General features: G+C 42.3%; 1 protein-coding gene across 6 annotated transcripts in view; it reads right to left on the bottom strand.

Moving 5' to 3' along the window:
- mdy (diacylglycerol O-acyltransferase) overlaps nt 1–15,012 on the bottom strand; it is a 260,993-nt gene that overhangs the window by 43,435 nt on the left and 202,546 nt on the right. For all 6 annotated transcript variants that reach the window (XM_037428844.2, XM_037428848.2, XM_037428849.2 and 3 more), the window contains 2 exons: nt 7,878–7,981; nt 143–223 (listed from right to left, as the gene is read on the bottom strand). In XM_037428844.2, coding sequence (XP_037284741.1) covers nt 143–223; nt 7,878–7,981 — 185 coding nt within the window. The remainder of the gene's footprint in view (nt 1–142; nt 224–7,877; nt 7,982–15,012) is intronic.

Here is a 15,012-nt window from a genome sequence, read left to right as displayed (position 1 = left end):
AACTCAACTTTGTCAAGGGGCACTTGGCAAATATTTCATTATCTGCCAGTCGGTATTTAACCTTGTGTTCAAAGGATACCAGAAGATAAGCCTTAAAATTCTCATGCAGTTTAATTTTTTTAAGTCAAGACAATTTAATTACCTGAAAAGGCTTCAGAGAGTTTTCCATAATGGGTACTATCCATTGCTGGGCCAAGGCCAAGATGAGCTGCAACAGCAATAACTTGAAAAAGAAGATAGTAGAAATAAAGTGAATTCAAACTATATATTACATAAGTGATTATTGAGGCATTATTCACAATGACATCCTGCTTGCTTGTACAATATCATGTTCAGTGAAACTGCTAGGTAAAATAACAGTATTTTATGGTGCTGATTCTAATGAAAATGATCGAATTTTTTTGAAGTGATAAAGCCATATATCTGTTGAGTAGAAATCTGTGAATAAGCCAGTGCCAGCATGTGCTGACCTAAGATTTGAGACACTTTAATAAGATATGTACAAAAACGTGTGTCCCCTACCTTCCATAAGTTGTAAGAATTCAATTATCGCAACGTTTTCAAGTTATATTCGTGAAACCATATTTCTTCTCAGTAAAATGATGACTGTACTGACTCGTATGTGTTGAGATACCTAGTGCTTTCAGGCCATGCATGTCAGCAGGAATTGAACTTAAGGAGTACAGAGTCATGTTGAACCATGCTGAGGGATCTGAGGAGCACTTATGTGGCTAAGGAGAGGGTGGTGGGGGGCAAGTGTCTTTTTGCACATCACCCTGCCGACGGCCATGCTGCAGCTATATGGAAAATGGTATCGCTTGACACAGTCAGTTTTTGTTTCATTAGCCTCTTGATGAGAAGAGTGATTTTACAGTGAAGCATTTTATGTGTGAAACGCATGGGTATAGTTTTAAAATGTGACACGAAATGCCCATGATCTGTTATCATTTGTAATCAAATCTTGAATGCATTTCTCAAGATAAAAACTTGCAAGAACCTCCTCTATCCATGGGAAACTGACTAATCTGTTGAAAGATAAAAGGGGCTTCTGTAACGCTTTCTCAAGCCACCATATTTAGTTTATATTTATTGTCACCTTGTTAAAAAAAGCAATAAGATGACTAGTTGTATTACAAATAATGCATTAAAAGGGCCCTGCAACACTTTTTGAGCATGGTCAGAAAACACTGACGAACGGTAGCAGAGGCTCCCGACAACATACGAGCTAATTATTATAGCACAGCATGTGGCCTGGAATTCACAATAAATTATCAAGATCAGCTAAAAATTACTTTCTCTTCTCTCGACAAATGACGAAAGACGCTTAAAGATCACTCATAGACAGTGCATCTAACAGCCATCGGCTGATTTGAACATGGCGTGATCGGTCGTTACAAAGATTTCCGCGGGAGGCCGTGACTTGTCCAGACGTGCGAGCACGATCACACTGAAAAAGCCGTGCATACGAAGAAAAAAAAAAAGAAAGAAAAAAGTGCTCAAGGTCATGAGACGTGTGTGACGTATCTTCTTCGACCCTGCCATCCCTTTCTGCTTAGCTTCCAGCACATTTGTCAGGACGAGAGAAGAGAGAATGTAATTACAGCATGCAACAAATTTTTGCAACTCCACTCGCATTGGAGGGATTCTTAATATTTTTGAGGCGTTGAATTCGTGAGGCAATAACCTTTTCCAGTGAATTCATTCCATGGTTACTTGAAAAAGCGTTTTAGGGCCCCTTTAAAATCCACGAAGTTGGCCAGAAATTTTACATTAAGAGCAAATTCAACCTTTAGTAACTCAGAACAACTCATTGAATTTAAACATTCAATAATGAACTTGTTTCTTTCTTGATTGTGTTGTACAAATTTTAGTTTAAGTGTAACTTTAACAATAAGGATGTCTCATTGCTGCATTAATGATATTTAAGTGTTACTGTTTTGAAGTATTACTATAGCTAAAGCGTTAGGGGTTATGATCTTGTTGACTGATTATGTTGTTAATTTTTTACTGAAACTTGCTGTTTCTGCTGTCCCAGTGAGATAAGGCTTAGTTAGGAGGTTTAAGCCCTCCTTTTGCTGTATCTCATGGACAAACCATGTGTATGTGTTATGCCCCGTGTCACGTGTGCTGCAAATTAAATGCATGCAAAATAAGTGCAGTGTTTGTGTTCTGTTAGTTTTAGTTTGGATTGTCATGTGGCACCCCGTGCGGCAGTGATGTGTCTCATGGTGTGTATGTATGTGTTGGTGACAAGCACTCGGGCGAGGCACACGTTTCCTTCGGGGCTCTGTGCCCCATTGTGTGGTGGCTTTCTGGCGTTTCCCGCCCGCAGCATTGATGAGCTTTGGTTCAACGTTTTTTGCTCCCCTTTGTCGGAGTCGGGGCAGCCAAGACACAACACAACAATGGGGACGAGATTAAATAAGAACCCTGTGCCTTCGTATTACGTCCTTCTGTCAGCCTCAATGTTGCATTTCTGTTGTGATGCTACTTCGGCGTTTCGCGCCTATGCTGGTCTTTGTTCTCCCTAGAGGCCGCGTCGCATCATTCCTGCCTTCGACTCTGCAGACATTCTTGTGCGTTGGCGTTTTGTGTTTCTCTTTGTTCTTATATTTATTAGTTGTGTCCAGTTTTCTGCGTCGATGGCATCTCCCATTCCTCCCCTTGTTTTTCTCTCCATGCCCGGGGATACGCCGATTCCTTGGGCTGACTGGAAGTTAATTTTTGAAGCTTATGTGGATGTTGTCTGGGAGGATATCAGCAAGCCAGAGCGGTGTAAAGCCCTCTTCCTTAACGAATCGGGTGACGCCAAGCTGAAACTCTAGCAGACGCTTAGCTCCGCCAACGCGTTGGAGACGCCAGTGCCGTCTAACGTTTTTAAAGCTGCCATCACCTTATTCGCCGAACATTTCAAAGACGTGACCTGTGATTGGGTCGCGCGTCTCCGCTTTCAAGAGTGCCATCAGCTCCCCGGCGAGCTTTCTGAAAACTTCATCACTAGTCTTTGGTCACTAGCCATGCCTTGCGGTTTCGGCGCCCTTGAAAATGACATGATCAGACATTAACTGTTTATTTATTTATATTTATTTATTTATTATTTTACAATACCTCAAAGGCCCCAATGATGGGGTTTTACATGAGGGGGTGGACTATTACAATGGATTAAAGGGGTAAAAGTTCAATCGCTGCTTTGAAGTTGATGATACTGGAGTGGTGCACAACGTGAGGAGGAAGGCCATTCCAATCTTGTGCGGTCTTGACAAAAAAGGAATGAAAGGTGCGCAGTGGTGCGAGCACTTGGTGGGTGAACAACTTTCCCGTGATTTATGTGGTCTGAATGACGATGGGCTGGCTTGATGATGGGAGTACGAGGTGATCCATGATAGAACTTGAAAAACAGGCACAGACGAGCAACACAGCAACGTGATGAAAGGGTGGCGATATTAGCACGAGATTTAAGTTCAGTTACGCTTGACTGATATGAATAATCTGAAAAGATGAATCTTGCCGCCCGGCTTTGCACTGTTTCAAGTGTTTTAGTATTGTTACTCTGATGAGGGTCCAAACAGCGCATGCGTACTCAAGTTCTGGTCTGATAAGTGTCTAATAAGCGAGTAGTTTGACAGATACTTATATTTGGTTACAAGTATCTAGGTGTCCATTTTTGTTCTGATCGAAAAATGTTCATTGTTGACTTCTTTAAAAAGGCTCTCCCGTTACCCTCTCAGAAGCTCTCTCGATTGCACAAGATAATAAACTTGCATGCGTGCAGTTAGAGCACTTCACTCCACGTTCGGCGCAGCAACTTTCCATTGCAGGGCGTCATGGTGCACATTCGTTTCACGGGGGGTCACACTAACATGACGGTCCTTCTTCTTCATCTTGGCGGGAAGGCCAAGATGGCTCTCCTTCATTCCAGCTTTAATGAATGCAGCCGCTAACATGGCCGTCTGTCTTCACAGTCCTTCAGCGGCCCGCAACATGGTCACCCTTCCGCTTCACAGAGGTGAGGAAACCGCCAAAATGGTGCGTCGACGTGTTCAAAGTCGCCTTTCCAAGGCCAGCGGTGAGCTCTGAGCTTTTTCGAACGAGTTTCTGGACAGTTCCCACTCAGCAAATTTTGCATAATGTCCTGCACAGAACTGCACTTGTCTTGCGTGTGGTAAACACGACCATTATCAGGCCATATTAAATTCTGCTCCCCTTTAAGATGCATTCTCTTTGCCTACTTCGAGTAGCGGCCAAGGAAGTACAGTCGCTGTTTTAAATGTGGCCAGTTGCCAAAGAACGTCTGCGCCTTCCATTTTAGCAACAGTAGGCAATGTTACCCCGACTTTCCGGTGGACACTAATGCAACCGTCTCGTTAATTGGCACCGCTGGCTTTTATAGACATTTTCGAGGCATTAGACTTTCTCCTTTGCACATTGTTCTGCAGCCTTATTCTAAAGAAACAATTGACATTTTCGGATCATTCCCAGCACCAGTCAGGTATTGGAGTCGTACTGCGTCTGTCACTTTCTATGTCATTGCAAATGGCGACTCTCTCCTGGGTCGTAGTACTGTATGTGCATTATCCATAAACATTTTGGTGAATCCATGACTTGTACCCTAGTCGGCGTGCAATTTGATCTTCCTGCCAATGTGACCGTTGAATTCCGTCAACTGTTCATCCATGAACTGAGTTGTGTGCGCGGCTTTGTGCATCAAGTTTCTAAAGAACTGTCCTGTCTTTAAGCCAGCGGAATCATCGAGCCTGTCTCCGCTTCCGACTGGGTGTCATTGTAAAAAAAAAGGATGGTTCCCTCTGCCTGTGCGTGGACTTACATTAACCAAACAATGCAATCATCATCGACGGGTTCCCGCTCCCACACATCGAAGAGCTTCTTCAAGAGCTGTACAAGGCAGTATGCTTTTCTAAGTTAGACCTTGCGTCCGCTTATCATCAAGTTGAACTTTTTGAATGCAGTAGAGACTTCACCACACTTGTTTTGCACGATTAGCTGTTTCGTTTTCATCGCTTGTGCGTAATTGGGGCTCGCGTCTGCCCCTGCTGTGTTTAAGAAAATCATGTCTATAATACTTAAAGGTTGCCAAGGTGCACTGTGCTACTTAGGCGGTATATTGGTATGGGGCCAAAGTTCAGAAGGACACGATGCAAATTTACATTTTGTTCTTTCTCGCATCAGCGAATGCGGTATGAAACTACGAACAAGTGTATTTTTGCTGTCAGTGAATTGCAATTTTTAGGCCACAAGATCAGTTCCCGCGGCTTAACTCCTGTTGAGACAAAAGTTCAGGATATTGTGAATGCACCGCGTCCTGCAGATGCTTTGTCACGTCTCCTTCTGCAGTTACCAGTTACTGAAGAGCGTGATGAAATTATTTTCTTGGTTACTTCTTGTATTACCAAAGCTTAGCTTCAGGCTGTCTTGTGTCGAGAACTTGCTTTTCGGTGATGAACGGGCGATTCCCCAACTTCTTTCCAGCACAAGCTTATTCAGCTTGCCCACAAGTCGCATCCTGGCATGTTCACACTAAACAGAACCTTCGTGACAGGTACTGGTGACCCGCCTTAGACAAACAGGTTAAACATGCTGTGTACAACTACCACATAGTCGGGCGGCAGATAAGCCTGCCGAGGCTCCATTCACTCCATTGCAGCCTGTTCCCTGGCCTGATCGGCCTTGGCAAAAGCTCAGTATGAACATCTTTGGTCCTTTGCACAATGTTCCACAAAATGCTCGGTACATTATTTTTCTCACTGACTATCACTCCAAGTAGTCTGAAGTATGTTATATGAATAACTTCTGAATTACCGTCGAGTTTTTGTCTTTCATTTTCAGCTGAGAAGGTTTTCCTGATGCAATAGCCACGAACAATGGTCCACCGTTTCAGTCTCTCTAGTTCGAGACTTTTGTTTCGCAAAGTCGCATTCAGCCTTTCAATTCATCTGTCTTCTACCCGTGATCATATAAACAAATTGAGCGATTCAATTACTTTCTGAAGGAACACATTCAGATTACACAATAAAAACAGCACCTCCTCAAGCAAGTCCTGACTGAGTACTTGGCTTTATACAGGTTTTCAGTACAGGGCACCACAGGAGTGTCGCCTGTGCAACTTCTTCATGGCAGGCAACCTCAAGTTGCCCTCAAGTTTCCAAACATCATAACACCTCAGTTCCTCTGAGTCAGCAACTTCGTACCAAAGTCTTTTCCCGTCAACAAGCAATGAAGCAGTATGTGGGCTATCGTCGAGAAGCTAAACCTTCCAAAGTTCGAGTCGACAAGACAGTTAAGATTCGTGTCCCAGAAAAACATCCCAAGTATCGGAATCAGTACAAAGTCTTAGAACAAGTTAGTCCCACTTTTTTTTGCCTAAGTGATGGCAACATTTGGAACACCTCGCAGAAAGTTATTTATCACACGGATTCGGCTTCAATGCCTCAAACTTCTGCCTATCACTCTCCCACTTTTTCGAATTACTCACAAGAATATCATTGTATGTGGCCTCCCTACTCAGATACTTCTTTCTCAAGGGAGGAGGACCTTTCAGTAGGTGTAGCTCCAAGTGAAACAGTGCACATTGAGTCTTCATCAGAGGTTCAGTCCGTCAAACAAAATTAGGCTCCGGAAATCCAAGCTGCAACTAACACAGCTATTGCAAGTGAGTTGTCAGACTCAAGTTATTCCTCTATGCTCTCAGCTGTGCCTGAAAGGCACCTAAGCGAGCCTACCGGCTCGCTTAGGTGCCTTTCAGGCACAGCTGAGAGCATAGAACTTCGCAAACAGAACTTACAGAGCATTTCAGAGTGCAGTGTGCTTCGGCGCTATAAACGGTCGCGTAAAAAAGCCGTCCAGTCTAAGGACTTTCTGTCTTAAATTCTTTTTTTCTTTACTCGCATGTTGAACTCAGTGTACTACTTGTGCCTTGTTCTGTGTATGCTCTGTACTTATCTATTGTACAACGTTCAAATTCTATAGCTTGGTACACTGATATGCTATGACTTTTCATATTGTCTTTAGTTTGTATAAGGTTGCACAAGTTACTAAGTACCAATTGGCGTTCTGCTTTAACAAATGTGTAAGGATGTTAGAGCTCTTTTTTTTTTCCTTTCTGGGGGGGGGGGGGGGGGGGATGTAGTGGTGTTCGTGTTCTGTTAGTTTCGGTTTGTGTTGTCATGAGGTGCCTCGCACGACAGCCATGTGTATCATGATGTGTATACATGTGTAAATAAAGAGTTGGTGATGAGCACTTGGGCAAGGCAGACGTTCCCTTTGGAGCTCTGCACCCCGTCGTGTGGGGGCTTTCCACAATTTCCTGCGATAATTGTGGCTTTCTACAATTTCCTCTGTGATAAGATTAGATTAGCGCCCGGGGGCGTCGATGTTGCAATGAAATAAATACGGTGCATTTGATGAGTCAGTCAGTGTGAAGTGTGATTCGGTCCGGCGAGCGGCATGGCCCTGGACTACCTGGTTATTACACTTTTCACTGGTGTCGAGGCCACCAAGACACAACACAACAATAATGTTAACCAAAGTAGAATGTAAAAAAAAACAGGGTTGCCGATGCGCGAGATGGTTATACAGCAATTTTCAGGCCATTAAAAAATGTTTCAGCATGCTCAAAGAACATCTTAAGGTGAGTTCAATGCTTTCCGCATACTCATGATGTTAACTGAAGTCATTAATGACTCGAAAATGCACTTCACATCAGCAATTAGTGTAATACAATACTATACAAAGAAAGCTACAGAGCAGGCTTTATGCAGATATTTATTTACATGGTCCTTTCTGCCCATCTTGCGAACATTTAAGATGTCACATTTTTTTTATTCGAAATAGTTGAAAGAAAGTTAAGAAAATGAACTCACAGATTCCAGAAACCGGCGAAACAGGAAGCGCTTTCTTATTCTTGATGACCTTGGAAAGTTGAGCTCATAGCAAAGGGTTGGCACAAAGATGAAATAATAAATATCTGTAAAAATAGGATAAAGCGTCTCTTGTGACACTTGCCAATAATGAACTCTTCATGTTTAATACAGTGCATTGTAGTTTGACAATTAATAGCAGATCTACCACTTCTACACAGATAACCTAACTGTAATCTCAATTAATATACCAGTGCAGAAGGACTCTCGGAAGGCACACATAGATAATGCGCCTTCCTTACGCCCTGTTTCACTATCATTACCTAAGGTGGACCATGAGCGTGGTTTGAACACTATAACACAAAGAAATCAAGGTCAGATACTGAAACTTTTGTTTTATAGCTGATAAAAGTCTATCAGTTAGGCATTTTGCACATTCTTAATATGCCACAAAGCAGAGACAACTTGACAACAAGCCCCTTCGCCATTCATAACAAATTTGAGTATTCTTTTTTCTAGGACAACTACTGAATGAAACTAGCTTACCAATATAGTTATTTCGCTATTATCCCTAAAGCTCTTTTCCCACCATTTCCATTATCATCAGCCTGACTACCCCCTCTGCAAAGCAAAGGACTCTCTCATAATCCCCCAAATAAACTGGTCTTGTGCCTTCTGCTGCCACGTTTATTATACCAGCAAACTTTTTAATGTCATCGGCTCACCTAACTTTCTGTCTCGTGCGTTTGCCTTCTCTGGGAGTTCAGTCAGTTACTTTTGATGGCCAACGGATATCCTGTCTTCCCACTCCATGCCCAGCATATGTCTATTTCTGCTTCTTGATTTCAACTATCGTAAAACACCGGAATATAAATCGACACTCTAAACTTTGACTCCCCGAAAAAAAAAAAACTTTTAAAAATCGTAAAGTATCGCACCACTTACCTTGGTAAATACACATGACAGTTTTTGTTCGGACATTTACTTTATGTAGTTAAACACCAGAACACCACAAAGTGCCGTCACTCAGACTTGTCCTAACTTCAGTTCGACGATGTCTGTTAATGCAATAGCGTTAAAGAGCTCGTTTTGCAAAAATTCTAGCATCGACGTCGTTGGTTGTGAGTGAAAAATCATCATCTAATGTGCGACTAAAAATTTAGAACTCTTCTACAGGGTTTCTTCATCATTTATTAATTTTATTTGCATCGTTCTTAATTTTTCAGTCATGCATAGGAGGATGATTTTCCGCTCACAACCAACCATGTCGACACCGACGCCGACACTGACGCAGACGCCGGAATTTCCGCAAAACAAGCTCTTTAATGCTATCACATTATTATGGCAGTAATATTTTTGTGGTATAAGCGTCCATTGCCAGTGGACATCAGAATATGTGATTATCATAATGGCTCCGTGCTTGAAAGCCGGTACTGCACAACAAAAGGCACACATGCTACTACGTATATTCCCTTAAAGGGGCCCTGCAACCCTTTTTGAGCATGGTCAGAAAACGCTGACGATCGGTAGCAGAGGCTCCCGACAACATGCAAGCCAAATATTATAGCGCAGCATGCAGCCTGGAATTCAAAATAAATTATCAAGGTCAGCTAAAAATTGCTTTCTATTCTCTCGACAAAGGATGGAAGACGCTTAAAAATCACTTGTAAAAAGCTCATCTAACAGCCATTGGCTGAATAACATGGCGCGCTTGGTCGTTACAAAGATCCCCGCGGGAGGCCGTGACTTGTCTACATGTGCGCGCGTGATCACACTGAAAAAGCCGTGCATACATAAGAAAAAAAAAGAAGAAAAAAGTGCTCAAGGTCATGGGGCATGCGTGACGAATCGTCTTTGCCCCTGCCATCTCTCCCTGCTTAGCTTTCAGCGAATTCGCCGGGATGAGAAAAGAGAGAATGCAATTGCAGCATGCAACAAATCTTTGCAACTCCACTCGCACTGGACGGATTTTTAAAATCTTTGCGGCGTTGAATTCGTGCGGCAATAAGCTTTTCTACTGAATTCATTCCATGGTTACTTGAAAAACAGTTTCTGCCCCTTTGAGGCCACGTAGTGGGTGCATAGCAAATTCAAAAAGATTTCTTATGCACTAAGTAAAGCAAGCACTAGGAACAGGATGTCGCTATCGCGCTCAACTCCTAAAGGCGACGCTTCAAGATCTCAAATTTTTTTTTCACTAGTAACGTCCCAGAGTGCATCGTCTTTTATTCGATCCAATGCGTTACTGGTGCAGCATTTGCAGAAAGACAGAAGTATGCCGCCTCAGCGCAAAGCCCTTCCGCTTCATAAATCGGCACACCCTTGATAGCAATTCCTTGAATTGCACCCTCAATCGAGAGCCCAGAGTCTCGCGCTATCTCGAGAGCTTTCATGTGAATGCACTTCACTTTTACAAGTAGTGACCTTGCACGCAGCTCCCGGATGAATTCGGCGAGTAGCATTTTCAGTTGGATGTGCACTGCAGTCCGTCCACGAAACGATGTTGATGTTTCTTTTTTGTTGTTGTAGTTGCTTCAGGACGTGATGCATTGCTTTTGACTCCTTCAGTATCAGATGCTTTTCTTCGATGCACCAAATTCTTGTTGTGCCGTCAGGTTGCCGTGCTATTCGACATGTCCGATAACTTTTTTTCTTAAAGCCTATCATAAACTGCTGCCAACTACAACTCATTTCTGAAGAGAATAAAAAAAAAAAAGAAAACAGCAGACTGACAGCAGAGCACCGTGGCAAAATGGCAATGCTAGAACACTATAGGCCTTGCGCAGAGCAAACAGTTGTTTCCTTCCTCCATGGTTGAGGCCTTGCCTAGCCTCATAGCATTTCCTAAAATTAACTAGAGGGGACTCTAGTTAATTCTAGTGTTAATTTAGGGCTCTAGTTAATTTTAGAACTCTAGTGCGGCAATGGTTCAGCGACCATGGGAATAGGTAGTACATGGATTTTCCTAGTCTTTGTACTTGTGGGCTGCCAGTAGCACCTGTGGCTTTGTTTATTGCTGTGTTTCAGTTTTGTTTCGAAGAAAAGATTGAACCCTTTTGAACTGTATGACACGATTTGAAATTATAAGTCCAAAAGATTAAGATAGCAAAGCGCAACCACTGAACATTCGCTGATTTTGTTCGTGACAGAACTGCTCCAAGCCACACGAACACACTTGGAGTCAGAAGTATGAAGATTAGACAAATCCATGTACTACCCATCATTCCCATGCACGCTGAAGCGCCATGCGTTGCAGCTCTCGTAGACACTAGCGCCAGAGTTCCCTCTAGTGGATATATAAAAAACTCTATGCCTAGCCTTGCCCAATGGCACTGCTGCGGATGCTCACGATGGCAGTTAGAGAATGGCAATGGAGGCTTTCAACTTCAGCTGCCCAATGTAGCGAGACTCACATTTTTTCTGCCACTGTCCGGTATATAAGACACGAATCGACTTTGCATTGCGTTTTTTGAAAAAAAAAATTTTACCTATATTCCAGTTTTTACGGTACGATATCCTTAACCGCGCTTTGTTCCCTGAACCACTCTACTCTTGTCTTGTCTCTTAAGGTTACACTTATTTTTCTTTCCATTGCTCGCTGCACTGCCCTCAATTTATTCTGAATTCTCTTTGTAAGCCTCCAGGTTTCTGCTCCGTAGGTAAGTACCAGCAAGATGCATCTGTGATATACCTTCCTTTTTTGGGTTAGTGGTAGATTGCTGTTCGTAATTTGAGAATGCTTGCCGAATGTGATCCACCCTGTCCTTATTTTTTTAGTTATTTCTCCCTCATGATTCGGCCTCGTGGGTGCTACCTGTACTAAGTAGACACATTTCTTTACAAGTTTCAGTCTCTCCACCTATCGCAAAGCGCTGTTTTCTGCCGAGACTGTTGCACATTGCTTTAGTTTTATGCATATTAATTTTCAGACCTACTCTTCTACTTTCCATGTCCATTTCAGTAATGATTAGCTTTTGTTTTATGCATATTAATTTTCAGACCTACTCTTCTACTTTCCATGTCTATTTCAGTAATGATTAGCTGTTTTCATCTCCTGAGTTAGTCACCAAGTCAATGTCATCAGCGAATCACAGGTTACTAAGATACTCTTCATTAACTCTTACTCCTCATTCTCCCCAATTCAGAGCCCCGAAATCCTCCTGTAAACATGCAGTGAATAGCATTGAAGAGAGTGTGTCTCCCTGCCTGACTCCCTTCTATAATGGAATTCCCTCACTTTCTTTATGGAGAACTATGGTGGCTGTGGACAGACCCGCTGTAGACTTCTTCCGGTATGTTTATGCGGGGTTCATCAGTGCCCTGATTCCATAGTCATCACTTCTGATGTCTCTACTGGGTCAAACGCCTTCTCATAATCTATGAAGGCTATGTATACTGGTTGGGTGTATTCTTAACATTTTTATAAAACCTGATTGATAGCGTGAATATGGTCTATTGTGGAGTAACCTGTACAAAATTCTGCTTGGTCCTTTGGTTGATTCAACTCTAATATTGCCCTAATTCTATTAGCTATTATTTTTGTAAATAGTTTGTAGAGAACGAATAGTAAGCTGATAGGCCTGTAATTTTTTAAGTCTTTGACATCTCCTTTCTTATAGATCAAGGTGTGTTGGCATTCTTCCATGATTTCGGTACCCTTCCCGTCAAGAGACACTTCTTTTAACAGTAGTTTTTTATCTTGAATGAGGTGCTAAATTTATTATATACTCTTGTATATCTTGAATGAAGTGCTAAATTTATTATATACTCCTGTGTTGATTCCTGTAGTGTCAAGTTTTATTTTATGCTCTTTCGTGCTTTATTTGTCTGAATCACTCGGCTGCATTGCAAAATTGTATACTACTTCTCTTCCCTTCAGTATCTTTTAAGTATTTACCAGTTATTAAAACCCAAGGAATGTAAATTCATTAAACTAAAACCCTCAGCAAAGGTAGCAGCACTTAAAAATAAATGAATAAATAAATAAATAAAGCCTAAAACTAGTTTTGCATCAAATAATAAACTAATTTAGCATCAAATAACTGGTTTTTTTAATAAGCAAACAAAGAAACTGGAATGAAGACATTGAGATCTAAATGCCTTCATTCTAATGGGCTTAACTTTTTAGTTTTGACCACCCTAATGAAAATGATTTTGATGATGACTTTATGATTGACTTCTCTATATGCAGTCTAACAACAACACCAGAATTTAAAAGACTGAAAAAATTTTGGCTTATTACTGTCTACTGGTTTAAGACAAGCTAAGAATGCCAATTTTCTGTCCTAGTTTGTTCCTGTAAATTATGCATTGGGCGTGGACTAAATAAAAAACTTATGTTAAGCCTGAATTGGTCTCTAGTGAACAATATATCAAGTGTGGACCATAGACCGTTCTATCGAGCAAAGAGGACCGGATTGGCAACCGGCGCCTTCCTTCTTTCTGGCTCATGCCAATAGCGCCGAGTGAGTGTAGAGGCTTGGGCTTGGAAGAGTGGCATTGTCAAAGAATTTAAGCATGTTTTAAGTCGAACTGCATATTTTCTTCGCCTTCACTGTGATGTTAGCCAGCGAAAGGTCAACAGGAAACCACTGTGCCTTTTTTGGTTGTTCTAACAACTAGAGAAAAAAAAGGAACTAGAGAAAAAAAAAGCACAAAATGCGACTAGACTGCTTCCAGGGATATTGGTCATCATCCGTTCCGTTTGCAAAACATTACATGTGTTGCCACCGAGAAAAAGCATGTGCCAGAAAATGAGGAAATATGGCAGGTGATTTCACCATTTGAGAGCTTAAACAATGAAATCATCGTGAAATAAACAAGAACAGCTCCATATGCAGCACCATTTCTACGATCATTGCCTATGTTTTGAACAGGCACTGTTAAGTCTGAAGTCTAATGCTGTCTCTCAACTTGAGCCAAGATGACAGGCACGAAAAATGCAGCCTGTGGTCAGTCGCTCAAGCTTGTCTGTGTATTCGTGGACGGATTGTTGTAGCCTTAACATCTGACTGCTCAGCTCTGTTTCTTTAGTCTACCCTATGGTCTGTTAATTCGGTAGCGAGCAGAGGCCGAATGGCTGTGTGGCACCCATGGGCTCCCATTCAGCGGTAGTCTTCAGCCACCACTATTTATAATCTATAAAATACTCAGGCTGTAAATGACTGCTACATATTAGAGTGTAGTACAAAAATTTATTAGGAGACCAACTGTTCTGCCTGATTACTGCAAGCACGCTCCCCCCAAAAACCAGCGGAAGCTGCAATTTCATGGAACTACAGCCGTACAGTGCATTAAGGCGGTAGCTTTAAATGCCCCATCAAAAGGGAAAATTGATCACCTGTGGCGTTAGGCATCCTCTCGCGTCAGCGGCGCAAACACTAGTGAGGCAAGAAATCATTACGTAAAAACGTCATCACATGACGTCACATATCAAGATGTTTGTGACGTTTCTTTATTGAAATGGGCCGATCATGAGGGCCAGTGCATTACCAGCTGAGGGGCAGAAAACTAGCTTTTTCTCCAACTCTTGATGCGGTAAGAAAACCATGTTAGGGGCAGAAATATCCCATACCAAAGTAGAAAACATTCATTGGATTGAATAAGAAGAAAACGAGGATAGTTTCTGCCTTTCAGTCATCTCAGGTGAATTCATAAGAAGACCGACGAGTTTTTTTTTTTGTAACTAATAAAAAATGCAAAAAGACAATCTGATTTTTGTTTTCGTCGGATATGCCGAGTGGTACACAGCAGTATTATATACTGAGGCATGCAAATAATGAGGTTGTATTAGCTTGAAAGAGAAAATAAAACACGAATGCAATAGAACTCGGACAGATATATCGAACCGGTAGCATGACCCGACAGAGCCCGGTGAAAGCAGTGCACCACTACGTTGGCGTTACTTTTCATTCTCCCTGCATCCGTGGAAGCCGTCAAGAAGCATGACTGAAAATTAACTCGCATGAAAACACGAATTCGTGAGCTTCCTAATACGCGTGGCCGTTCAGCGCCAGCATCTCGTAGTCTATTCGCGCAGCGCCATCGTGCGGCAGCAGCTAGTGGAGGTGGGGCGCGTGCTCGAAGGCCTGAAGAGAGCGTTCGCTCGGGCACTGAAAAAAAATAGAGGAGGCGCTGG

This window comes from Rhipicephalus microplus, chromosome X, assembly GCF_043290135.1.
Source record: "Rhipicephalus microplus isolate Deutch F79 chromosome X, USDA_Rmic, whole genome shotgun sequence".
NCBI lineage: Eukaryota > Metazoa > Arthropoda > Arachnida > Ixodida > Ixodidae > Rhipicephalus > Rhipicephalus microplus.
Note: the sequence above shows the minus strand (reverse complement) of the source record. Positions and strands in the feature narration are given on the sequence as shown.